Source organism: Panthera uncia (genome assembly GCF_023721935.1).
Source record: "Panthera uncia isolate 11264 chromosome B3 unlocalized genomic scaffold, Puncia_PCG_1.0 HiC_scaffold_2, whole genome shotgun sequence".
Classification (NCBI taxonomy): domain Eukaryota; kingdom Metazoa; phylum Chordata; class Mammalia; order Carnivora; family Felidae; genus Panthera; species Panthera uncia.
In genome coordinates this window covers 1,380,828-1,404,649 of record NW_026057583.1, presented here as the reverse complement: position 1 = coordinate 1,404,649, position 23,822 = coordinate 1,380,828, and the positions used below count along the sequence as shown (strand labels likewise).

The 23,822-nt window shown below is 62.7% G+C and overlaps 2 protein-coding genes across 3 annotated transcripts in view; both read left to right on the top strand.

Moving 5' to 3' along the window:
• FURIN (furin, paired basic amino acid cleaving enzyme) overlaps positions 1 to 11,589 on the top strand; it is a 12,464-nt gene extending 875 nt beyond the window's left edge. The window contains exons 2-16 of the mRNA XM_049614211.1: positions 3,556 to 3,895; positions 4,285 to 4,383; positions 4,499 to 4,594; positions 4,943 to 5,071; positions 5,182 to 5,258; positions 5,530 to 5,618; positions 6,135 to 6,307; positions 6,994 to 7,206; positions 7,611 to 7,711; positions 7,832 to 7,935; positions 8,024 to 8,141; positions 8,223 to 8,402; positions 8,838 to 8,962; positions 9,083 to 9,193; positions 9,412 to 11,589. Of these exons, the coding sequence (XP_049470168.1) occupies positions 3,719 to 3,895; positions 4,285 to 4,383; positions 4,499 to 4,594; positions 4,943 to 5,071; positions 5,182 to 5,258; positions 5,530 to 5,618; positions 6,135 to 6,307; positions 6,994 to 7,206; positions 7,611 to 7,711; positions 7,832 to 7,935; positions 8,024 to 8,141; positions 8,223 to 8,402; positions 8,838 to 8,962; positions 9,083 to 9,193; positions 9,412 to 10,001 (2,382 nt within the window). The 5' untranslated portion in view covers positions 3,556 to 3,718 and the 3' untranslated portion in view covers positions 10,002 to 11,589. The remainder of the gene's footprint in view (positions 1 to 3,555; positions 3,896 to 4,284; positions 4,384 to 4,498; positions 4,595 to 4,942; positions 5,072 to 5,181; positions 5,259 to 5,529; positions 5,619 to 6,134; positions 6,308 to 6,993; positions 7,207 to 7,610; positions 7,712 to 7,831; positions 7,936 to 8,023; positions 8,142 to 8,222; positions 8,403 to 8,837; positions 8,963 to 9,082; positions 9,194 to 9,411) is intronic.
• An 838-nt stretch (positions 11,590 to 12,427) lies between these two features.
• FES (FES proto-oncogene, tyrosine kinase) lies at positions 12,428 to 22,992 on the top strand. 2 transcript variants are annotated; one of them, XM_049614209.1, is made up of 19 exons: positions 12,428 to 12,564; positions 13,058 to 13,273; positions 13,467 to 13,640; positions 15,016 to 15,112; positions 15,241 to 15,424; positions 16,830 to 16,967; positions 17,042 to 17,161; positions 17,308 to 17,430; positions 17,544 to 17,730; positions 17,852 to 17,935; positions 18,719 to 18,928; positions 19,192 to 19,314; positions 19,684 to 19,737; positions 20,418 to 20,536; positions 20,865 to 20,959; positions 21,040 to 21,163; positions 21,395 to 21,552; positions 21,660 to 21,782; positions 22,634 to 22,992. In XM_049614209.1, the coding sequence occupies exons 2-19, from the start codon at positions 13,067 to 13,069 to the stop codon at positions 22,774 to 22,776; spliced, it is 2,463 nt and encodes an 820-aa protein (XP_049470166.1). In that variant the 5' UTR covers positions 12,428 to 12,564; positions 13,058 to 13,066; the 3' UTR covers positions 22,777 to 22,992. The 2 variants fall into 2 exon arrangements, with proteins under 2 accessions (XP_049470166.1, XP_049470167.1); XM_049614210.1 differs by lacking the exon at positions 16,830 to 16,967.
• The last annotated feature ends 830 nt before the right edge of the window (positions 22,993 to 23,822 follow it).

Here is a 23,822-nt window from a genome sequence, read left to right as displayed (position 1 = left end):
CGCCGGGGCGGCCGGGGCGGCCGGGGCCCGGAGGGAGCTGGCCGGCCTGGGCCGCTGTGCGCGCGGAGCGGGCTCCGCGGCCCCGGCCGGGGAGGGTCGGGGCCGCCCTGACCCGGGCCCCCAGGCCCCCAGGCCCCGGCCGCCCGCCCGGCTTTCGGAACTGGCTCGGGGGCCGGCCCGAGGGTGGAGCCGCGGGGAGCAGGAAGGGCGCCGCGCAGCCCACCTGAGCGCGCCGGGCCCGGCTCGGCCGCCGGACCCCGGCCCCCTGCCCGTGCCGGTACTTTTCCGCTTGGGGCCGGGGCGAGCCCTCTGACCTCAGGAAGCGTCTGCGGGGGCCCCCGCTGGGGGCGGGATGGGGAGAGAATTCCAGAGGCGCCGGGTGCTCCCGCCTCCCCGCCGGCCGCCGGGGGCCGCCGGGGGCCGCCGCCGGCTCGCCCACTCCGCGGCCCGGGAGGGGAGGAACGAACAGCCGGGGCCGCGGGGACCGTTCCCGGCCCGGCCTCGCCGCCGCCCGCGCACCTGGGCGACGGAGACTCAGGTGCGGGTTCCGCGGGCTCCGGGAGGCCGGCTCAGGTAGGTTCCGGGGCTCCCTCCCGCCGAGGCCTGGCCCAGGCCCCCGCTGCCCCCGTGGGGTGGCTGGACTGCGGGGCCGCCCGCTTGCCAGACAGGTCCGACAGCGGTCACTGGTCAGTACCTGCTGTCCCCGAGCCCCTGGGGGTGCAGACCCTCGGCCGCGGGAAGGTGTTGGGATTCTGTGTTTGATTTGGGAAGTGTGAGGAGAACCCAGGTGCCGTGGCCTAGTGAGGGCTGGGCAGCTGCGGGCCAGGTGTGGACAACAGCATAGGAGGGTAGCCAAAGCTGGCCGCGGCTCAGAGCAGAGCAGAGCAGCCCATATTGGACTGTTTCCTACATTGAGCTTCCACATAAAATTCGATTTTCTAAAATGGATTATATGGCTTTAAAAAAAAAAAAAAGTTTGTAAACCTCGGATCTAGCAGTTTTTACCACCAAGGAAACTGAGGCCCACCAAGGAAACGGAGAAAGTGACTTGCTTGAGATCACACAGCAAATGAGTCGTTGAGCAGGGACTGGAGACCAGAATTTCAAGAGAGCCTTTCAAGTTGCCTGTAACAGGCCCTGGCTTGGGGTCTCTGCTGGAAAAGAGAGACTGGATCGGGTTTCCCAGACAGCCCCTGTCCACACCAGAGCCTCAGTGCCTGAGCACCAGCAACGCTGCCTGGGGGGTAGGCTCAGTTTGATGCTTCAGACTGGCTGTCTGTGTCAGAGGTTCCTGGGACCAGAGAAAGGGCTTTGCCTGAGACCACAGCCAGAAAGAGCACTCCCATCTCTGTGGCCACAGCCCAGAGCCGAGTCCCATGTGAGAGGGCATCACGGGAGGCTAGAAATACAGCAAGCCTCTGGGTTGAAGCTGAACTGGGACTCATAGGGTGAGTCAGAGTCTGGGATGGGGGTGGGGAGAAGCCCATTCATTCATTGTTCTCAGAGCCTGCTGTTTGGGGAGGGGGGATCTTCCCCTCATCCAGGATGCTGAGCTAGGGCTGTCTAGGGGCTTGGGGGCTCCACGGGGAGCTATATCCATCCACCCCGTGGCGAGGGATGCCGTGCAGAGGGAGGCAGGCCCTTTCCTGCGAGATTGTTTGGTTGTGCCTGAAGCCTGCTTTCTTTTTGGGTGCTGCAGGGTAATTAAATAGTCGGTTAATCACCTCTAACGTCAGCCAGCTGCAGCCCCATTCACCGTGTGCTGGAAACTGGGCTGGACCCAGGGAAGCAGGGTCTTGGTTTGGGGGCTTCGGCAGGGCTCACGGCACTGTGGTCGGGGGCAGCTCCACTTGCCATCTGGACCCAAGAGGCAGCTCTTGCAACGGCAAGAAGGGGGAGAAGAGGCCTTGTTTCTATCTGGCTCTGCCCCCGCCCCCCCCCCCCCCCCCCACACACACCATTGCTAAGACTGGCTTTCTGAAACTTGGAAGTCCAAGGCATCGTGGGTCTGTGGCTTCCAGGCCTGTCCTGGAGCCCCATGGACTCTGCCCCGGTTGAGGAGGGGCTGCATTGTGAGTGCCCCCTGCCATCAGCTGTCAGGTTATTTTGGTGTAAACTTAAAATACCCTGGGAATTGTGTGTTGAGTCCCTCCCAGCCTGCAGGGTGGGACTGCAGGGGGACCAGCCAGGGAGGCCAGTTGTGGCTGAGGGTAGCCAGCCCCTGGAGAACCGAGGCTTCCCGGTGGCGAGGGTGGTGAGCGAGCCTGCCCCGCTCCCCACGGCCTGGGGGAGCTGTGGGGAGCTTCCCTTTTGCCGCCTGGCAAGAGTGGCCTCCTTTGGGGCTGGGAGTGGTGGGGGCATCCGGGACCCTGTGGGCAGGTTCTCTGCTCTCTGAGCTTGGCACTGAGACAGGATACCCCCAGCAGCCCTGCTGGGGCCTCCCCCAGCTTCTCCCCACCCCAGGGGCTTGGCTTCTGGCTAGTCAGGGGCCCTATGTGGGGACAGTTATGTGGCCCCGGGCAGAGAGGTCCCGCTGTCTGTTTGCTGAAGGAGGAAAAACAACACGCAGACTATTGATTCAGCCTCACCTTGGTGCTCCTGGCTCAGCAGCCAGTGTTTGCCCTGGCTGCCTGGGCTCGGATTACGCAAGGCTGGTGGGCGTGGAGTTCCAGGGGGCTGCTGGGGGGCCTCTGCGCCCAGGCCTGGGCAGGGCTGGGCGGCCCCAGCGTTCCCCAGGAAACAGCCTGAAAGGAGTCTGGGTCCCCGGTTTTGCTGATGGCCACCAGTCTGGAGTCTGTCCGTGGAGGGAGGTGAAGCCACTGGGATCCCCTGTGCTCAGCCCCCAAAGCCCCATCCCTCCTATGGTCGCCCACTGTTTCTTCCCAGGGGCTGTGGGGCTTTGCAGGTAATTCTTTGTGGCTGGGTCTGCTTTGCTGAACCAAGAAACCCTGGTGAGCCGGGTAGACATCCCCCCCCCCCCATTCAAAAAGTTTGAAAAGCCAACATTTTATTTCTTTGTACAATGTACCTAGGTAATTTGGAAAATCTACAATGATACAAAGAAGGAAATAACAATTACTTATAACCGTCACCATCTTGAGAGAATCATTGTTAACGTTTTTGCATGCAGCCCTTCCAGATTTTGTTTTGTGGTTCTATATAAATATACGCGTATAAATAGTTATTTAAAAACAAAATGGGGTCATGTGTGCGTACTGCTTCATAAACCATCCTTTTCGCTTTGATTGTGGTGAACATTTATTCAGTTGTTGTTTCTGATTCTGAGTGACTCAAGCTTGATACACTTCATCCCACTTCCATATTCTTGTGTGGAGAGAGGCTGAGGAGGTGTGTGTGTGTGTGTGTGTGTGTGTGTGTATGGGGGGCCCGTCTGGCTGGCTGGCTCACCGACCTTGGGGGGCTGGATTTTCACCCCTCTCCCCTGGGCCCCTTTTCAAGCCTAGATTGTGCCATGGTGGGGGGGGAAGGCAGCTTTAGCACATGGCCGGGGAGGCACTGACGGTCTTCCCCTCTTCCTCCCTTGTCCCCCCTCAGGGCCGGCAGCCCTCCTCCCCTGCCCACAGCCCTGCCCTGCTCGGCCCCATGCCCCCGCCAGTCAGCCCCGGGCCACAGGCAGCAAGCAGGCACGCGGGAGCCGAGGCCCTGTGACCAGGCCAAGGAGACGGGGGCTCCGGGGTCCCGGCCACCTGTCCCCCCCATGGAGCTGAGGCCCTGGTTGCTATGGGTGGTAGCAGCAGCGGGAGCCTTGGTCCTGCTGGCGGCCGATGCCTGCGGCCAGAAGGTCTACACCAATACCTGGGCTGTGCACATTCCCGGAGGCCCCTCCGTGGCTGACAGCCTGGCACGAAAGCATGGCTTCCTCAACTTGGGCCAGGTAGGCGCCCTCACTGCCCGCTGGCCTGGGCATACGACACTGCCGGGGGTGGGGTCAGTGAGGGCAGGGGTTCAGGCACCGGGACCAGGAACTGTGGGGCTTACCTGGGTAGCAGGCGTGTTCTGGGTGGCGAGGGGGATGGGAGCGGTGGCTCGTCCTGCCCTTGGGCTTCCGACATAGGTTGTTTGGAGAGCCGGGGTATCCCAGGGAGATAGAGTCCCTCTCTGTCCCTTGCACCTCCTTGCCGGGTCCTGGGCAGGCAGCAGATGCCCTACCAGCCCCTGCCGCCGTGAGCCTCCCGTGAGCAGCCGGTCGTCCACCCCCATCCACTCCCTCCCCGGGGGACTGACAGATGGAAAGCCCAGCTCAGTCTCCCTGCTCTGTTGCAGATCTTCGGCGACTATTACCACTTCTGGCATCGAGCGGTGACAAAGCGGTCCCTGTCGCCTCACCGCCCGCGGCACAGCCGGCTGCAGAGGGAGCCTCAAGTGAGTGCGGCCCCAGCCCTGCTTGCCTGCCACCCTTCCCTTCCTGCTCTCTGGAGCCGCTCCAGTCCTCCGCCCACACCATCCCTCCCTCCCTCCCTCCCTCCCTCCCTCACAGGTACAGTGGCTGGAGCAGCAGGTGGCAAAGCGAAGGACCAAACGGGATGTGTACCAGGAGCCCACGGACCCCAAGTTTCCCCAGCAGTGGTACCTGGTACATTGCCTCCTCGGGGCCTGGGCCCTCCTCTCCCCGCTGCATCCATCCAGCCCCCGAAGGGTCTCATGGGAGGGCAAGGCTGACTTGGAGGCCTCCCCTCACTCTTCCTCCTCCTCTCTACGGAGCACTGTCTCCCTAGCGCTTCCTGCTGAGCCTGGAGGTTGCCCTTCCAGAGTTTTTTACGCTCCCATGGAGCCCAGACAGCCAGTGGCAGTGTTTCAGGAGCAGGGGGCGGGTGGAGAAAGGTTTTGGGGGTGGTGGAGGGATTATTCGGGGTACCCCTAAGCTCACACGGCCAGCCGCGTCTTCTAAGTGCCGGGGTGACGGGGGCGGGTGTCCCTGCAGTCTGGCGTCACCCAGCGGGACCTGAACGTGAAGGAGGCCTGGGCTCAGGGCTACACGGGGCACGGCATTGTGGTCTCCATCCTGGACGATGGCATCGAGAAGAACCACCCAGACTTGGCAGGCAATTATGTGAGGAGGTGGGGGAGGGAGGCAGTGACCCCTGTTGAGGGGTGTCTCGGGGCTGTCCCGCTGTGCCAGTGCGGTCAGACCGTTCCTGACGACGGCCACGTCCTCTCCAGGATCCCGGGGCCAGCTTCGATGTCAATGACCAGGACCCTGACCCCCAGCCTCGGTACACACAGATGAATGACAACCGGTAAGAAACGGCAGGTCCCTGGCCTCCGCCTCAGTTCTCCTCTCTGCCACTGAGGAGGCAGGGCCGGGCCTGGGTTAAGACACCCCCTCCGAAGAGGCTGAAGTTTCTGTTTTGCTCAAAGCCGAGGTGGCCACAGAGTGGAGAATGTGGGAGGGGACCGTGCACACAGGCAGGACGGCGCTCTCGGCCGGAGGGGTGGTCCGACCCGTCCTGTTCCTGAGGCCTCACCTGCTCTGTCGACCGCTAACATCCTGCTCTTGGCCCCTGACAGGCACGGCACACGGTGTGCGGGCGAGGTAGCCGCGGTAGCCAACAACGGTGTCTGTGGCGTAGGCGTGGCCTACAACGCCCGCATTGGAGGTGGGTGTGGGCCTTGGCCACCCTGTCCTTTGGGAGGGCCCTTCGGGTGGGACTTTCTCCACCCACTTCCCATCTGACCAGTGCCCGTCGCCTTCCCCCTGTGGATCCTTTCGGCCACGTGGCTATTCCTTAGAGGGTTCTCGACAGCTCAGAGAGCCGAGCCGTGGGACAGGATGAGTGTTTCTCAGCCGGGGCCTCCCTAAATCCTCTCCACCCCCTCTGAGTCCTTACATGGCAGGCCTTGGTCACCACACTCCTCCGGGAACCCAGAGGCTCGTCTTAAGCCAGGGTGTGTGGTCGAGGGCAGGGTGCACTCTTTTTGTTTTTTTCCCTTCCGGGTCTCGTCTAGGAGAGGCAGAGAGGCAGGCCAGGGGGTTAGGGGCTTGGGGTTTCCCAGCACCAGCCTCTGCCCTCCCCCTGCCCGTCCTGTGGGTACAGGGCTGGGGGTGCTCCAGGGGGTGCCCCTGGCAGCTAGACCCACGCAGCATCCCTCTCCCCACCCCCCTCTGCGGCCAGGGGTGCGCATGCTGGATGGCGAGGTGACGGACGCGGTGGAGGCGCGTTCGCTGGGCCTGAACCCCAACCACATCCACATCTACAGTGCCAGCTGGGGCCCCGAGGACGATGGCAAAACCGTGGATGGGCCTGCCCGCCTGGCTGAGGAGGCCTTCTTCCGGGGGGTCAGCCAGGTGAGGTGGGGAGGCCAGGCCCAGCCTCTCGGGGGCAAGCTGGGCGTTGTCTTTTCCATAGCTTTCTTCCTGTGTTTTTTGGTTCCTGTTTGTTTATTCTTGTGTCAAATTGTCATTTTTTAAAAAGTGTTTTTTAGCGTTCATTTATTTTTGAGAAAGAGAGGGAGAAAACGCACGAGCAGGGGAGGGGCAGAGAGAGGGGGCGGGAAGACACAGAATCCGAAGCAGGATCCAGGCTCTGAGCAGTCAGCACAGAGCCCGATGCGGGGCTCAAACCCACGAAACGTGAGATCGTGACCTGAGCTGAAGATGGACAGTCAACTGACTGAGCCACCCAGGCACCCCCAATTTTAATCTTATACAAGGCGTATTTATTACAACGTTGAAGGACTAGGACAGAAAAGGGGAAAATCAGTGAAGATGACCCATCGCTCCAGCCTCTGGAATCACCACTCCGGGCACTTTGAGTCGTAACCTGGGTCTGTTTTTCTGCGCACAGGCGACATACTTGTATGTGTATCTGATCCGTCAGGGATCTCCCAGGCCGCGGGACGGTGTTGGGCGTGTGCAGAGACAGGCCCTTGAGAATGAAGCCCCAGCCTCCCCAGTCTCTGGCAGCACCTTCCCACCAGGCCTCCCTCCCCCAGGTCCTGTCTCCGAGTGACCCTGGCCCGCTCTGTTCACAGGGCCGCGGGGGTCTGGGCTCCATCTTTGTCTGGGCCTCAGGGAACGGGGGCCGGGAGCATGACAGCTGCAACTGTGACGGCTACACCAACAGCATCTACACACTGTCCATCAGCAGCGCCACGCAGCTCGGCAACGTGCCCTGGTACAGCGAGGCCTGCTCGTCCACGCTGGCCACCACCTACAGCAGCGGCAACCAGAACGAGAAGCAGATCGTGAGTCTCGCCCTGGGTGGGGACCCTGGGAAAATGCTTGCCTGCTCTGCCCCGGGGCCCACTTTCCAGAACTCATGCGGCCGGGTGATCGTGGCGGGGGTATCACGGAATGGGAGCTGGCAGGCTCTCTGAGACTGGGCCATGGGGCGGTCTGAAGCCCCTGAGAAGTGTAGCCTCTCCCCAAAGGGATGCGTTGCTCTTACTGGTCCCCAACCTCGAGCTCCACCCCTTGTTCCTTGGGAAACCGAGGCCCAGAGAGGGCCAGGCATTGGCCTGTTCACAGCAAGTTAGCAAGGCAGCAGCTGGGACCGTGTGTTAGTTCCCAGGGCCTGTGGGCAGAGGGAGGGCAGACAGGCAGATGGCCCCTCTTAGTCCCTCCACCCATCACATTGTCCTCCTGCTAGGTGACCACGGACTTGCGGCAAAAGTGCACGGAGTCTCACACGGGCACCTCGGCCTCTGCCCCCTTGGCAGCCGGCATCATCGCCCTCACCCTGGAAGCCAAGTAAGTGGGTCGGGCCGAGGAGCAACCCTGTCCCCACCAGCGCCCCCTGCAGGGCAGCCCTCGGTCTGCAACTTCTCTCTGAAGAGGCTGAGCCCTGGCCTGTCCCTCCCGCCTTTGCAGTAAGAACCTCACCTGGCGGGACATGCAGCACCTGGTGGTACAGACCTCGAAGCCAGCCCACCTCAATGCTAACGATTGGGCCACCAACGGCGTGGGCCGGAAAGGTGAGGACAGGGTGGCCCAGTGCTCCAGACTGGGGGAAGGTCGGGGAAGCGCCGCCTCCCAGCTGACCCCACCTTCCCTGCCCCGCAGTGAGCCATTCGTACGGCTACGGGCTGCTGGACGCAGGTGCCATGGTGACCCTGGCCCAGAACTGGACGACCGTGGCCCCCCAGAGGAAGTGCATCATCGACATCCTCACTGAACCCAAGTGAGGGTTGGATCCTGGCGGGAGGGGTGGGTGGGGCCCAGGGGTCACAGGGGGTGCAGACCCTCCCTGCTCTCTGCACAGGGACATCGGGAAGCGGCTGGAGGTGCGGAAGATGGTGACCGCCTGCCTGGGGGAGCCTAGCCATATCACGCGCCTGGAGCACGCACAGGCCCGCCTCACCCTGTCCTACAATCGCCGCGGTGACCTGGCCATCCACCTGGTCAGCCCCATGGGCACCCGCTCCACCCTGCTGGCTGCCAGGTGCTTGCTCCCTCCCCTGCCCAGCTTGTCCTTTCTCTCACACTCACATGCGTTCCTTCACGCATTCACACCCTTCCTGACTTGTCACACAGTCTTAGTGGCCACCACGTTCTTCTCAGTGGGGGCGCTGTTGGCATTTTAGGAGGCCCGGTTTTGTCCTATGGGGCTGTCCCCACATTGCAGGAATCCCTGGCTTCTACCCATTACATGCCGGGAGTGTGCCTTCCCACGTGTAGCAAGCACCCTTGCACGTTTCCAGAATCTTCTGGTGGAGGGCATCTGGCCCGCTGAGAAACAGCCCCTACGGCCCCTACAGGCATTTCCAGCCCCGTGGGGTCCGCGTGTTGTGTACGGGCCATGTGTTGTGAGTTTGGCGCCCCCTGGCTGGGTCTCCCCGGGGCCTCTGAGACAGCCGTGGGCACCCTTCTCCCCCAGGCCACACGACTACTCCGCAGATGGGTTTAATGACTGGGCCTTCATGACAACCCACTCCTGGGATGAGGACCCCTCCGGCGAGTGGGTCCTGGAGATTGAAAACACTAGCGAAGCCAACAACTACGGTATTGGGGATATTGGAGGGCTCGGGGGAGGGGGACGAGGCGGAGAGCTGGTGAGCTCTGGGATTCCAGGTGCCCTGCTGGTGCCCCCTAACTCTTGCCTCCCCGCCAACCCTGGACTAGGGACACTGACCAAGTTCACCCTTGTGCTATACGGCACGGCCCCCGAGGGGCTGCACACGCCTCCCGAAAGCAGCGGCTGCAAGACCCTCACGTCCAGCCAGGCCTGTGTGGGTCAGTAGTGGATGCCGTCGGGGTTTGGGGGCCTGGGGCTTGGGGGGGGGGGGGCAGAGGGTACCTGTCCTGAAGCCCAGCGCTAGGAGGAAAGGGGGTTTGAAGATACCCGGGCATGAGTATGGTTCCAGGGCCGGAAGCTCCCGGGGGCCCACGGTGACTGCTCGGGGCAGCTGTGTCTGCTTAGCTGACGCCCCCCTTCTGCCCCCTGCCGGCAGTGTGTGAGGAAGGCTTCTCCCTGCACCAGAAGAGCTGTGTCCAGCACTGCCCGCCAGGCTTCACCCCCCAAGTCCTCGATACACACTATAGCACCGAGAACGACGTGGAGATCATCCGGGCCAGCGTCTGCGCCCCCTGCCACGCCTCGTGTGCCACCTGCCAGGGGCTGGCCCCCACGGACTGCCTCAGCTGCCCCAGCCACGCCTCCCTGGACCCCGTGGAGCAGACCTGCTCCCGGCAGAGCCAGAGCAGCCGTGAGTCACCGGAGCAGCAGCCGCCCCGGCCACCCCCGGAGGTGGAGGCCGAGCCCCGAGCCAGGGCAGAGCTGCTGCCCTCACACCTGCCCGAGGTGGTGGCCGGCCTCAGCTGCGCCTTCATCGTGCTGGTCTTCGTCACCGTCTTCCTGGTCCTGCAGCTGCGCTCGGGCTTCAGCTTCCGGGGGGTGAAGGTGTACACCATGGACCGTGGCCTCATCTCCTACAAGGGGCTGCCCCCCGAAGCCTGGCAGGAAGAGGGCCCGTCGGACTCGGAAGAGGACGAGGGCCGGGGCGAGAGGACCGCCTTTATCAAAGACCAGAGCGCCCTTTGACGAGCGCCCACTGCCTGCCCCTTCAAGCCCATCCCCTCCTTGGGCACTTTTTAATTCACCAAAGTATTTTTTTATCGTGGGACTGGGTTTGGACCCCAGCTGGGAGGCAGGAGGGGCAGAGACTGCTTCCCGCCCTACCTTCGGGCCACCTGGCTGCCTGAGGTGGGGCCCCAGGACCAGCTGGGAGGCAGGGGAGGGCCTCACCCCACCTCCAGCACCTCTTCCGTGTGGAGGAAGGAGTGGAACGTTTAGGGCAGCTTTCCAAGGTCCAGGCCCCAGTCGGAGTCCCTGCGGAGCGAAGCGGGTCAGCCCGTTCGGGCTTCCTGACCCGGGCTGCAGCTCTCATCCCTTCCCTGTTCCTCTAAAGCAATAATGGTCCCCATCCAGGCAGCAGGGAGGCTGGCCTAGGGGGTATTTGAAGGAGGAGGCCACCTCTCCAAGGGCTTTTGTATCCCCGACCCTGTCCCCCACGTCTGGTGAGCCTCTTGAGGAAGCGGTGATCAAAGGAAGGGACCAAGGAAGGCAGGTGCTTCCAGGGCGAGCATGCGTGCACGAGAGGTTGTGTCCCTGTGCCCACCTCCACCACAGCTGGCTGCCCACCGAGCGTGGCTGGCCCGACCAGGCCCCCGAGCCAGCATCCTGACCACCCTACCTTCTCGGGGCCCCCTCCCCTCCCCTCCCGCCAGGGCCCAAGTCCCTGTTTTCTGAGCCCGGGGGGCTGCCTGGGCTGTTGGCACTCACAGTCCCGGAGCCCCTGGGTGGGTGGTGGTGGGGGGACGGTGGCCCAGCCGGCCTCTCCCGCCTCCCACCCAATGCTGCTTTCCCCTGTGGGGATCTCAGGGGCTGTTTGAGGATATATTTTCACTTTGTGATTATTTCACTTTAGATGCTGATTTTTTTTTTTTTTTTTTTTTTGTATTTTTAACGGGGGTAGCAGCTGGACCACCCACCTTCCCACACCCACTGTCCACTCTGCTGTTCCCCCGGCTACCCTGGCCCCAAGGTGTGGGGGGCTGCAGCATGTTGCTGAGGAGTGAGGAGTAGTCAAGCCCCCAAGTTCTGAAGAGGCAGGTGGACAAGCCAGGTGGGCCCTAGGAAAGGGGGTCATGGTGGGAGGAGCAGGCTGTCATCCGTGTTTCAGGTGGGGCTCATTGTGCCAAGGGCTCATGGGTCACTGGTTCTCCAAGTGCCAGGGGTGGGCAGGCGGTGGCACTGAGCCCCCTCCAACACTGTGCCCTTGTGGAGAAAGCACTGACCTGTTCTGCCCCCTTAAGTCCCCCTCTTCTGACGTGCCTTTTGCACCCCTCCCATTAGGACAATCAGTCCCCTCCCTTCTGGGAGCCCCCTTTTCTTTCTCTCCCCTGGCCTTTCCTGGCACCCACCCACCTGCCCAGGGGTGTCCCCTCGTCTCTCATCCCCCCACCCTTGTGGCCAGCCTGGCTAATTTTGTAAGATACTGGGTTGGTGCCCAGTGACTTTTTTTTTTTCTTGTAATTTAAACAGGCCCAGCGTTGTTGGTTCTATTTAATGGACACGAGATAATGTTAGAGGTTTTAAAGTGATTAAACGTGCAGACTATGCAAACCAGGCCCGGTCTCCAGCGTGGTGATGTTGTTCTTCCTAGGATCCTGAGGCTGCATCTGGGATGGGGACAGAGAGTGGGGCCAGTTAGACGTCCCACGGGCCTCCTAGCTCTAGGGCCCCTCTTGGGCAGCAGTGGGCTGTGGAAGGAGGCAGCAGCTGGAGACCAGCCCCAGGGCATGGGGGGAGTGAGCCCTAAGAGGAGGACAAGCCAGCCCTTCCAGCCCCTGGGGGCCTGGTCTCCAGCAGGGAGGAGAGTTAATTCCCGTGTGGCCCCCTTGCTCAGGTTCTCACTTAGCTGTAGGGCGGAGGTCTCCGGTGGGGCCTGACTGAACCCAGATAGATTGCTTCTGCTGGCCCCTGTCGGGCTCAGGAAGCTCCATACCTGTCCACTCTCCAGCTCCAGTGGGGCAACGCCCCCCCCTCCCCTGCCAGGCTCCCCTCGGGACAAGACCCCCGCCCCCCTCTCTGGGCTAGGGGAGTGGTTTCACCAGAACCCGTGCGCCCAAAAGGAGGCCTCTCCTCGGGGATATTTACTTGGAAATTTTATTCAAATGGAGGCTGGCGCCTGAACTCTCCTTGGGGAATCCGATGGGGTGGGGAGGCCCGGCCCAGGCCTCCCCCTTCCCCTCTGGGCCGCCCTGGCCGCGCGCCAGGCCCCCACCGCGCACCGGCCGCTTCCCCGGGCTCCCGGGCGCTGCCCAGGCCCCGAGGGCGCCGGCAGGCGGCTCTCCGCGGCCATTCTTCCCCGGCCCCCTCCTCCCTTCCGTTTCCGCGGCCGCAGTGGCGCGCTGGGCAGGGGGGCCGGCAGGCGTCGGGGGCGCCGGCCCTCCCGCCCGCCCCTTCCCCTCCCGGGCCCGCCCCGGCCGGCCGACAGAAACCGCGGCAGGAGGAAGCCGAATCAGGAACTGGCCAGGGTCGCCCGGGCCCGGAGTCGTCCCCCTGAGGCGTCCTCGGCAGCCCCGGAGCAGCTGCCCGCGCGGTAACTCCTGCCCTGAGGCTCGGGGGTGCTGGGCGGGTGCCGGCGCGGGCGCGCGGTGGGGGGGGGGGGGGGGGCCCAGCCAGGGGTTCGGGGACGGGGGACGCCGCCGGACCGGGTGGGACCTGGCGGAGGGGCAGGGGTACCGGCAGGGCTCAGACCGTGGCTGCCTGAAGCTCCTCCACCCCCACCCCTGATGCCCCCCTCCCCCAGCTCACCGAGCCCCTGGGAAGGGCCCTGGGTAGAAGGGCCTGGGGAGGGAGGGGACCCCTGGCGCCAGGCCTTGGCCCGAGACACAGGAAGCAATGAGGGCCGGTCTCAGGCCAAGTTGCCATTTTGTACCTATGGCTGCATTTCAGCCGGAGAGCACCCCACCTCCTGTGTGTCTGCAGCTCCTCTTCCCCCAGCAGCCCCCAGCCCCTCCGCCCCACCCCTCCATCTCCAGCCGCTGCCTTACCTTACCCCGTGGTGGGCCCTCTCCTCTCTCTGTCCCCAGGACGGCACTATGGGCTTCTCTTCCGAGCTGTGCGGCCCCCAAGGCCATGGGGCAGTACAGCAGATGCAGGAGGCTGAGCTGCGGTTGCTGGAGGGCATGAGGAAGTGGATGGCCCAGCGGGTCAAGAGTGACAGGGAATATGCAGGGCTGCTGCACCACATGTCGCTGCAGGACGGCGGAGGCCGGGGCACGGGCCCCTATAGCCCCATCAGCCAGGTGGGGTTCCGTGGGACCCTAGTTCTCCTCACCCCCTTCCTGCCTTCGACGGAGAAATCCCCACGCGTGTCCCTTATGTCTGCCCGCCCCCTTCCTTTCCCGGAGCCCACTGGGGAGGGTTGGAGAATCGGGCAGGCCCAGGCTTGGGAGCCACTGTCCCCTTGCTCCCTGTCTCGCCCATCCCGTGTCCTAGTCCTGGGCAGAGATCACCAGCCAGACGGAGGGCCTGAGCCGGTTGCTGAGGCAGCACGCGGAGGATCTGAACTCGGGGCCCCTGAGTAAGCTGGGCCTGCTGATCCGGGAGCGGCAGCAGCTGCGCAAGACCTACAGCGAGCAGTGGCAGCAGCTCCAGCAGGAGCTCACCAAGGTGCGTGCGTGGCCCTGAGTGTGCACCGCCCAGAGTTTGAGGCTACAAGGGCCGGTTTTGCACACAGGACGCCCTGGATTCACGGGGGAAGTGGAAGTCCCTGACCACAGGCCTACCCCAGCTTCCGTCCCTCCTCCGTGCATTTGGGCTGGCCTGCAACAAGGCCTCTCTGTGCATTTTCTGTTACCTGACCACGTGCCCGAGCGAAGGGCCGGGAGTAAGGGTGGGCCATCCAGCCACCACCTCCCAGGCACACGGGATCTGTGACCCACCTCTTGCCCTGCGCCGGCTGGCTCTGGGGTCTGAGAGACAGCAAGGGGAATCAGGGCTAATCTGTCTGCCCTTGGCCTAGGTGGGCTCCTCCCAAGGCACCAGAGACACCACGGGGAGCAGGGTGGCCCCCTGACACAGCGGTTAAAGACCAGGGCCGCAGAGTCGGCCTGTCAGCATTTGAACCCTGCGCAGCTCCTGGTCTGGAGGCTGTGTGACTGCAGCTATTTGTGTGGGTGCTTCAGCCTCCTGATTCAGGGTGCTGGTCAGCACTGCGGTGCCACACCCCTTCCACCTGCGCCAAACCCAGCCTTACCACGGACCCACAGCGGCCCCTGGTGGCCAGTGTCCACCTCCCGTCTCCCCAGAAGCACACTGAATTCAGCGATTGTGTAGGTACTTTTACTGGAACACAGCCGTGCCCGATTGTCTGTTTTCACATTACCTATGGCTGTTACAGGGCTATAGTGGCAGAGCTGAGTGATTTCAACAGAGACTGCTTAAAGAAAAAGGTTCATCTGGTCTTGACCTTAAGCTGTTACAGGCCGGGAAACTAAGGTTTAGAGGAAAGGGATAGAACTTACCCAGAGGATCCCAGTGCGTACACAGGGGAGCTGGGGATAAGAACTTTGGTCTTGGCCATCCGTTGTTCCTGCCACCAGGAACGTGATTTATTGGACTCGGTGCAAAATGAAAATGAAACGCGGGGCTTCTTGTCGAAAAATCAGTAAGAATTTCGAGATAGCATCAACAGGGCATCAGACCCAGCACAGGGCCCTTCTGAGGGTGGAGTTCTGTGCCGTGACTCCTCAGGCCACACGTGCCCACAGCCGGGTCCTGCCTGCCCCCAGACACGCCTCTAGGTCAAGGAGGGACAGGTGGAATCTGCCAGGCCCACCTCTCTGCCTCCCCCAGGGGCCTGTCCTTAACCCAGCTGCTCTCATCCTAATGTCAGCGGCAGAGGCCGGGCTCCAGAAGCTTCCCGGCCCCTCCCAGAGGAAGGACTTGGATGTGCTGCAGGGCCCGTGCGGGGCTTCACCTCCAGCAGGAATCTCCTGCGCCCTGGGGACCTGCCACCCCACACCGGCCTCTCCTCTCTCCCCAGACACACAACCAGGACATCGAGAAGCTGAAGAGCCAGTACCGAGCCCTGGCACGGGACAGCGCCCAGGCCCGGCGCAAGTACCAGGAGGCCAGCAAAGGTGCGCGGCTTCCCTTCCCGGAAGAGAGGGATCCCCGAGCCAGCCCCGACCTATCCACAGGTGCCCAGGGAGTGGGGCGTCCCCAGGCCTCTGGGCCGTCACCCACAACCCCTCTCCTCACCCGGCAGACAAAGACCGCGACAAGGCCAAGGACAAGTATGTGCGCAGCCTGTGGAAGCTCTTTGCTCACCACAACCGCTACGTGCTGGGCGTGCGGGCCGCGCAGCTGCACCACCACCACCACCACCAGCTCATGCTCCCCGGCCTGCTGCAGTCGCTACAGGACCTGCACCAGGAGATGGCATGCATCCTGTAAGCCCACACCCCAGCCCGCCCGCCCCCTTCACAGCCCGAAAGCCCTGCCGCCAGGCACGGAGGCAGGGTCCGGAAACGCGTCCGGTGACAGTGGCCGCGTCGCCACGGGAGAGTGGGCCCTGGGCTGAGGTTTGGAGCCCGTCAGCTCGTATCCGGGTGCCGTTATTCCAGGATCCCTTATTGCAAGGTTTGGTTAAATTTATGGAGCCCTGCTCTGGGCTCTGGGGTACAGCAGAGACCAACGGAGACCAAAAACGTCTGTCCTCTGGGATCATTCATGTTACAGGAGAGAGAAAAGAAAGTCACTACAACGGATGGTGTGTGGAGGCAACAAGTGCTGTGGAGAAAAATAAAACAAGGAGAGGAGTTTGGGGGGCTGGGAGGACGGACAGCTTTCAATAGAGTGCTTTGGAAAAGCCTCGGGTACTGGAGTGAACCAGGGGGTTGTTTGGAGAAAGACCATTCCAGAAAGAGGGAAGAGCAGGTGCATAGGCCCTGAGGTGGGAGAGTGCCTGGAATCCAGGAACAGCAAGGAAGCCAGCGCATCCTAGGCAGAGTGAGGGGAGGGCAGAGCCGGACGCCAGCCCAGATGGGTCCAGGGGTTGGGGGGCTACTGGGTGACACGGGGTCCGGCAGGCCGTTTTGAGCACTTTGGCTCTGCTGTCTTAAGGATAGGCCTTGGGGCGCCTGAACAGGGCCAGGGCGATGAGACGGAGGCTGCTGTGGTCTTGCAGACCACGGACTGTGGCCGCTGGGCCAGGGCAGTAGTGATGGAAGGGAGAAGCCCTAAGTTCCCGGGTGCACCCTGAAGGTGGCCTGGAAGTCAGGCGTAAGTCGAGGGTGACTGCAGGATGACTCTTGGAAGATGGAGTTTCCGCCACCTTATGTGGACAGGGAGGGGAGAAACAGGTTCAGGAGATAAGAATAGGAGTTCGTGTTTCAACTCACGGAGTTTGGGTGTCTAAGAGATGTCCAACGAGACGTTCGAGCAGGTGGATGGCTGTGTGCGGCTAGAGCCCTGGGGAGGTCCCGGAACTAGACACGGAGATGTCGGGTCAGCCGCACGTCAACGGCCTGTGCATGTACCGGAGCCCCAGAGCCGCAGCTGTTGGGCTGGCTGCCCAGGACAGACATGATTGTGGTCGCATTCACTGAGCGCTTCGGTATACCGCCCGCTGTGCACACGCGCTCTCGTTGGGTCACAACGCCCAGCGTCCCCAGTGTCCACATCGGGAGGCGAAGATGAGAGAGACGTTGAGTAATTTGTGTGGGGTCATTTGGCTGGTAAATGATGGACGGAGGGGTCAACCCCAGGGCTGACTACTCTAAACCCAGTGTCGCAGGGGAGCTTTCCGGCCTCGCCCAGGCTGCCGCACTGACCAGCGCTCCTGTTTGGGGACAGGAAGGAAATCCTGCAGGAGTACCTGGAGATCAGCAGCCTGGTGCAGGACGAGGTGGTGGCCATTCACCTGGAGATGGCTGCAGCTGTCGCCCGCATCCAGCCCGAGGCCGAGTACCAAGGCTTCCTGCGACAGTATGGGTAAGCCCCTCCTTCCTTCCGCCGGGCACCAGGGCCGCTGGCCCGTTCACTGACGGGGCACTGTCCCCCTGCAGGTCCACACCTGACGTCCCACCCTGCGTCACCTTTGATGAGTCACTTCTCGAGGAGGGAGAACCGCTGGAGCCCGGGGAGCTGCAGCTGAACGAGCTGACCGTGGAGAGCGTGCAGCACACGTGCGTGGTGGCCCGGCACCGGGCCGGGCTGGCCGGGGTGGCCAGGGGCGGACGCCGTCTCCGCGGAGCCGCAGCCAGGCTTGCTTGGCTCTGCGGGGACGCCTGCACGGGGCACGGCTCTCACACGGCCCTTCCTCCGGGCACAGGCTGACCTCGGTGACGGATGAGCTGGCCGTGGCCACCCAGACGGTGCTCAGCCGGCAGGAAGCGGTCGCTCAGCTGCAGCGCGAGCTCCGGAACGAGGAGCAGAACACCCACCCCCGGGAGCGGTGAGTGGGTTCGCCCACGCAGCCTCCCCACCCCCGCCTCCACCCCCCTGTCCTTGGGCTGCAGGCTGAGCCCCGCCCCCTCTCTCCCGCCTCCCACCTGGCCCCGCCCACAGGGTGCAGCTGCTGGCCAAGAAGCAGGTGTTGCAAGAGGCGCTGCAGGCGCTGCAGGTGGCGTTGTGCAGCCAGGCCAAGCTGCAGGCCCAGCGGGAGCTGCTGCAGGCCAAGCTGGAGCAGCTGGGCCCTGGCGAGCCCCCGCCCGTCCTGCTCCTGCAGGATGACCGCCACTCCACGTCGTCCTCGGTGAGCCGCCCGCCGCCATCCGCCGCCGCCAGCCACGCCGGCCCGCCCGGGGCGCGCTCCTCATGTTTGCCCTCCCCCTCCCCAAGCCCGGCCACCCGCTGACGTCTGTCCCTGGCCCCAGGAGCAGGAGCGAGAAGGGGGAAGGACACCCACCTTGGAGATCCTTAAGAGCCACATCTCAGGAATCTTCCGCCCCAAGTTCTCGGTGAGTGGAGCCTCTGCCCCTCCCCACGGGGCGGGCCGGGCCGGGCCAGGGGTCTCAGGCATGTACTTCCTAAGCCCCTTCCACCAGGGTGTTTGGGGTTAGTCGCTGGGTTGCCCTAGAGAGGAGGCTCTGCCCAGAGGAGGCTGCTTTTTTTTAACATTATTTGCTTTTGAGAGAAAGAGAGCATGAGGGGGAGAGGGACAGAGAGAGAGGGAGACACAGAATCGGAAGCAGCTCCAGGCTCGGAGCCGTCAGCACAGAGCCGGCCGCGGGGCTTGAACCCACAAACGGCGAGATCATGACCTGAACTAAAGTCAGACGCTCAACCGACTGAGCCACCCAGGCGCCCCAAAAGGAGGCTGCTTTTATCGGGGAGTCCCTGTCTTCCCTGAGAATCTGGGCTGCATACGTCCCCAGATCTTGCCGGCCTGCACCTCCTTCTCCTCCACCCCCCTGTGTGCTTCAGCCTTGTGTCCTGTCCCCCCCCCCCCCCCCCGCCCCCCTGGCTCTCCCTGCACTGGGACAAGTTGAGCAGCTGGGGCCTGGAGGAAAAGGCAGAAGCCTGCTGTGAGATCAGCCAGCGTGGGCGTCCCCTCCCGGCTCTGCCCCCAAAGTCATTTGCTTGCTTCGGGGGCTCTAATGCCAACAGGTGGTTCATGAGGATGAGGGGCATATATGAGAGAGAGACCCCCCCAACCCCCGGCTGACCCCTGTCTGTCCTGGCGGCCTCTCCTGACAATCTGGCTGAGTGACCCTTCCTCGTTCCTCCCCTGCCTCTGCCAGCTCCCTCCACCCCTGCAGCTCGTACCAGAGGTGCAGAAGCCCCTGCACGAGCAGCTGTGGTACCACGGGGCCCTCCCACGGGCAGAGGTGGCTGAGCTGTTGACACACTCTGGGGACTTTCTGGTGCGCGAGAGCCAGGGCAAGCAGGAATATGTGCTGTCGGTGCTGTGGGACGGCCAGCCCCGCCACTTCATCATCCAGTCCGCTGACGTGAGTGGGGCCTGGACTCCAGCCTTCCCTGCCTCGCTACCCCTCTCCGCCCACCCCCCCCCCCCCCCGCCCCCGCCGACCACACCCAGTCCCTGCGAGAAGCCAGACACATAAATCCTCTAAGGAGGGGCTGCGGGCCTGTGGCGCAGCATCAGAGAGCACCTTTTCTGGCGGCCCTGCCTCCCGTCCCTCCTCTCCCAGGGCTCAGGCCCCCTCAGCAGTGGGGGCTGTTGACCTTGCCGCCCACCCCCCCTGCCCCGCAGAACCTCTACCGACTGGAAGGAGACGGCTTTGCGAGCATCCCCTTGCTCGTCGACCACCTGCTGCGCTCCCAGCAGCCCCTCACCAAGAAGAGCGGTATCGTCCTCAACAGGGCTGTGCCCAAGGTGAGCCCGTGCCACCAGCGTCAGAGCATGAAGGGCTCCCCGGGGTCCTGTCTGCAGACACGGTGCCAAGTGATTCCTCACTCGCCAGGGGGCCAGCTGCCCTCTAGGCTTGGAATCTCAAGGCCCCTTCCGTTCCATGGGGGACACACACAGCTGACGTTCCCCTAGTCAGGGCACCCGCCTCATCTCCCGAGTCATCTGAGTGTGATCCTAATACCACCCAGCCCCCATTTTTCAGACCAACAAACCGAGGCGCCAAGAAACGAAAGACATTGTGTTGGTGGGGGATGATGTCCGGTCCCTTGCAGGGCCCAGCACGCATTCCCCTCACTGACTTCGGCCCCCCCCCCCAACTCCTCCCTCCCCCAGGACAAGTGGGTGCTAAACCACGAGGACCTGGTGTTGGGTGAGCAGATCGGGCGGGTGAGTTGAGTGTTCTACCAGCTTCCTGTTGTCTGGTGTCTCCCTCCTCTAGCATCGCTTTCTCCCGGACCTCGGGCCAGGTCAGCCCTAAACCCTGGCCTCAGAGAACCTTTCTGTCTTCCTGCCTCAGTCTGAGTGCCAGCTTGGACCCCTGATTCTCCACCTGGCCATCGCCACACACCATCCCACAGGAAACAGAGGGAAAAGTACCTACCCTGGAAACTTCCCTGGGGGGTGGGGGTGGGGGTCCTTCCACCAGAACCCTCCAACCCTCAACTCCTCCCACCACCCCCAGGCCCTTGTCTCTTCGGCTCGCTCTTATGTGCATGGGGAGACATATTTTGTTTACGTGGGCGGTAAAATACACGCTAAGGAAAAAAGTCACTTTCTTAAAACTCAGAATGTTTTTTCAACCCAAGCGGGAAGTGATTTTTGGGTTTTCTGGGTCACTGCTAGGTGAATGTGGCGAGTCAGAGGTAACCTTCTCTGCCTGTCCCCTGTGTGCCATCTGGGTTCCCCACCCAGGCAGAGAACTCCTAGAGAGCACGACTGAGCGGTCTTCAGCATGGGGACAGTGAGTGCAGGGTGGGTGGGGACGAGGTGAGGACAGGTCCCCGGGAGTGAGGAAAAGGAAGACTGATGGTCCAGGGAAGACTGATAGGAACTCGAGACCCTTTCAGGGGAACTTTGGAGAAGTGTTCAGTGGACGCCTGAGGGCCGACAACACTCTGGTGGCCGTGAAATCTTGTCGCGAGACGCTCCCACCTGACATCAAGGCCAAGTTTCTTCAGGAAGCAAAGTAGGTGGTAAAAGAACGATCCCATAATTCCGCACGCAGTGGGTTCGTCTGGTCATGGCACGGGGTAAACTTGGACTTCGATGGGAGTGTTTAATCCTCACGCCCCCATGCAGATGGGACACCCCCCCCACACACACACACACACACACAGTGTCCGTGACCACCCGAGGTCACATCTCCAGGTCTGCTGGTCTCAGCGGCCAAGCTCTCCAATTCCGCTGCCCTCTCCCGCCCTGCCTCAGTCTCCCTGGGGCTCGGGGGCTCCCGCGGTCGGGGGAGTGAACGTGCCAGCCCCCGAGGCGGGCTCCTAAGCGGCAGTGCCCTCCAGGATCCTGAAGCAGTACAACCACCCCAACATCGTGCGTCTCATCGGCGTCTGCACCCAGAAGCAGCCCATCTACATCGTCATGGAGCTCGTGCAGGGTGAGCCGAGGAAGCCGGGGTGGAGGCGCAAGGAGGGGGGCTGCCCGAGGCTCACCCAGGCTTCCCCTGCCCACCGCCAGGGGGCGACTTCCTGACCTTCCTGAGGACGGAGGGAGCCCGCCTGCGGATGAAGACGCTGCTGCAGATGGTGGGCGACGCGGCCGCGGGCATGGAGTACCTGGAGAGCAAGTGCTGCATCCACCGGTGGGTGAGGGGCGCCCCCCGCAGCCCCCCGCCTGGCGCAGGCCGTGCTGTCCCCCTGCCGCTCCCCTCACTGCAGGCCCCTGCCCCAGGCGTGGAGTCGGCTCGTCCTCGTGGAGCAGGAGCCGCGGGGCGAGGAGCAGCTTTGTTCACGGCTGTGCCTAGCGCGGGGCCGGGCACGGGGGCAGGTGCCGCCGGGGCCCCGGCTCAGTGGCCCTGCCCTGCCTCGCCCAGGGACCTAGCTGCCCGGAACTGCCTGGTGACGGAGAAGAACGTCCTGAAGATCAGTGACTTCGGGATGTCCCGGGAGGAAGCCGATGGGGTCTACGCGGCCTCAGGGGGCCTCAGACAAGTTCCGGTGAAGTGGACGGCACCCGAGGCTCTTAACTACGGTATCTGGGCCTTACTCCCTCCGGCCGGGGGCAGGGGGCCAGGCTGGAGGGGGCCTCACTCTGGCGAGCAGACGTGGCCGGCCCACCCACGCCTCGCCTCCCCACAGGCCGCTACTCCTCTGAGAGCGACGTGTGGAGCTTCGGCATCTTGCTGTGGGAGACCTTCAGCCTGGGCGCCTCCCCCTACCCCAACCTCAGCAATCAGCAGACCCGCGAGTTTGTGGAAAAGGGTAAGACGTCCCTGCGGGATGGCAGCTCCGGAGCCACGCCCTCTTCTCCCGGCTGCGGCTGGGTTCCTCCAGGTCCCCGGGCCACCCACTGGGGCAGAGCGAGAATCACCCTGTGGCTGCCACCCAGCGAGCACCCGTGTGTGCGGGACCAGCACTGTCTAATTTACTCTTCATAACATGGGAGGGAGGGCTTAATGTGTCCCTCTTACAGACAAAAAAAACAGGATTGCGGGGGCGCCTGGGTGGCTCAGTCAAGCACCTCTCAGTTTTGGCCCAGGTCATGATGTCATGGTTTCCTGGGTTCCAGCCCCGTGTCGGGCTCTGCACTGACAGTGCGGAGCCTGCTAGGGATACTGTCTCCCTCTCTCTCTCCCCCTTCCCCACTCGCACGGTCTGTCTCTCAAAATAAATGAATAAAACTTAAAAAATAAATAAGTAAAAAGAAAAAAAAAAGAAAACTGGCTTGCAGAGGTCACACAACTGGCACACAGTGGGACTGAGGTTAGACCCTCTGTCCTTGGAGCCTTTGAAGAGTGGAAACTCAAGAACAGTGCATCTTTTTATTTTTTATTTTTTTTAATTTATTTTTGAGAGAGAGAGCATGAGTGGGGGAGGGGCAGCGAGAGAGGGGGACAGAGGATCAGAACTGGGTTCTGCGCTCACAGCAGTGAGCCCCATGCGGGGCTCGAACTCACGAATCATGAGATCATGATCCGAGCCAACTGAGCCTCCCAGGTGCCTCGAGAACCGTTGGTCTTAGGCCACTCCCATTGCTCAAGGTGTGTCCCCGGGGGCTGCCGGGGTCCTCACGCCTGTTCCTCGCACCCCGTGTGCTGTGCCTGCCCCGACAGGTGGCCGCCTGCCCTGCCCCGAGCTGTGCCCTGACGCTGTGTTCAGGCTCATGGAGCAGTGCTGGGCCTATGAGCCCGGGCAGCGGCCCAGCTTCAGCGCCATCTACCAGGAGCTGCAGAGCATCCGAAAGCGGCATCGGTGAGGCCGGCCCTGCTTCTCAAGCCGGCGGCCTCGACAGGCAAGATCGTACCTCCTCCCCAGTCCAGCCCACACTGCCGGATGGCTCCTCGCAGCCCTGGACCGAGCCACTGGCGTCCATGCTGCGGGCATGCATGTAGTTCGCTGGGCTGTGCAGTCCCGCTCCTGCCCGGGGCTCCCTCTCCAGATGGAAATAATAAAACCACTTGTGCCCATTGAATGCTCTCGGCATGTGCGCTCCTCTGGAGGGCAGGTCTTAGGAGTAGCTGGCCTCTGCTGTGGCCGCGGGGAAGCCGGAGGACCGGCAGGGTTGACGGGGCAGAACTGACGTGGTCTGGTCGCCACTGGATGTGAGACACGGGGAACGGGGAGAGAGATCAGGTGATGCACAGGCTTCTGGCACAGGGCAGCGTCTTGCCTGAAACAGAGTCACAGACAGAGGAGCAGAGCTGCGGAAAGAATGGGTAGTTTGGAGACGTTGCATTTGCGGGGCCTGTGGGGATGATGAAGTTTTGGGGTGATGGGGTTCGTGGGGTCCGGAGCCGACGGCCAACAAGGAACTCCTGAAGATGTCTTTGGTGCAAAAAGGTGATTTTATTAAAGCACAGGGACAGGACCCGTGGGCAGGAAAAACTGCACTGGTTGGGAGGGGGTCAGCGATAGAGTAAGTCTAAGGAATTTTGGAAGCAAGGTTTCCAGGGCCTTGAGGGGCTAGCTGTTGCTAGGGAAACGCCATTTATTATCACTTAATAAAACCTGAGTCCTGAGACCCTTCAGATGTATATTGGGGGCCTTAAGCTTGGAGTAGGATTGCCAGCGTATATCCTGGGGCGGTTGAGATAAAGGAAGTAGACTTAACAGGATCCTTGACTGAGGTTGAATGTTAAACTCACATTCTCTTTTGCCCCCAGCAAAGTGTCATCATCGAGACAGCTGAGCTTCTAGAGGGAGGTCACTCTGCCGGTTTCAAGGACTTGTCAATGGGCTGTAGGCAGTAAGGGAATTTCGTTTTTCATTTGCCTTAGTTTCCCACATCGCCATGGCAAGCAC

What these genes read in the sequence shown, in the direction of transcription:
- FES (XM_049614209.1), top strand. Translation starts at nt 13,067, where the DNA reads ATGGGCTTCTCTTCCGAGCTGTGCGGCCCCCAAGGCCATGGGGCAGTA. An exon ending in CCTATAGCCCCATCAGCCAG is followed by an intron (nt 13,274 to 13,466) that starts GTGGGGTTCCGT and finishes CCCGTGTCCTAG; the next exon opens with TCCTGGGCAGAGATCACCAG. An exon ending in AGCAAGTGCTGCATCCACCG is followed by an intron (nt 21,164 to 21,394) that starts GTGGGTGAGGGG and finishes TGCCTCGCCCAG; the next exon opens with GGACCTAGCTGCCCGGAACT.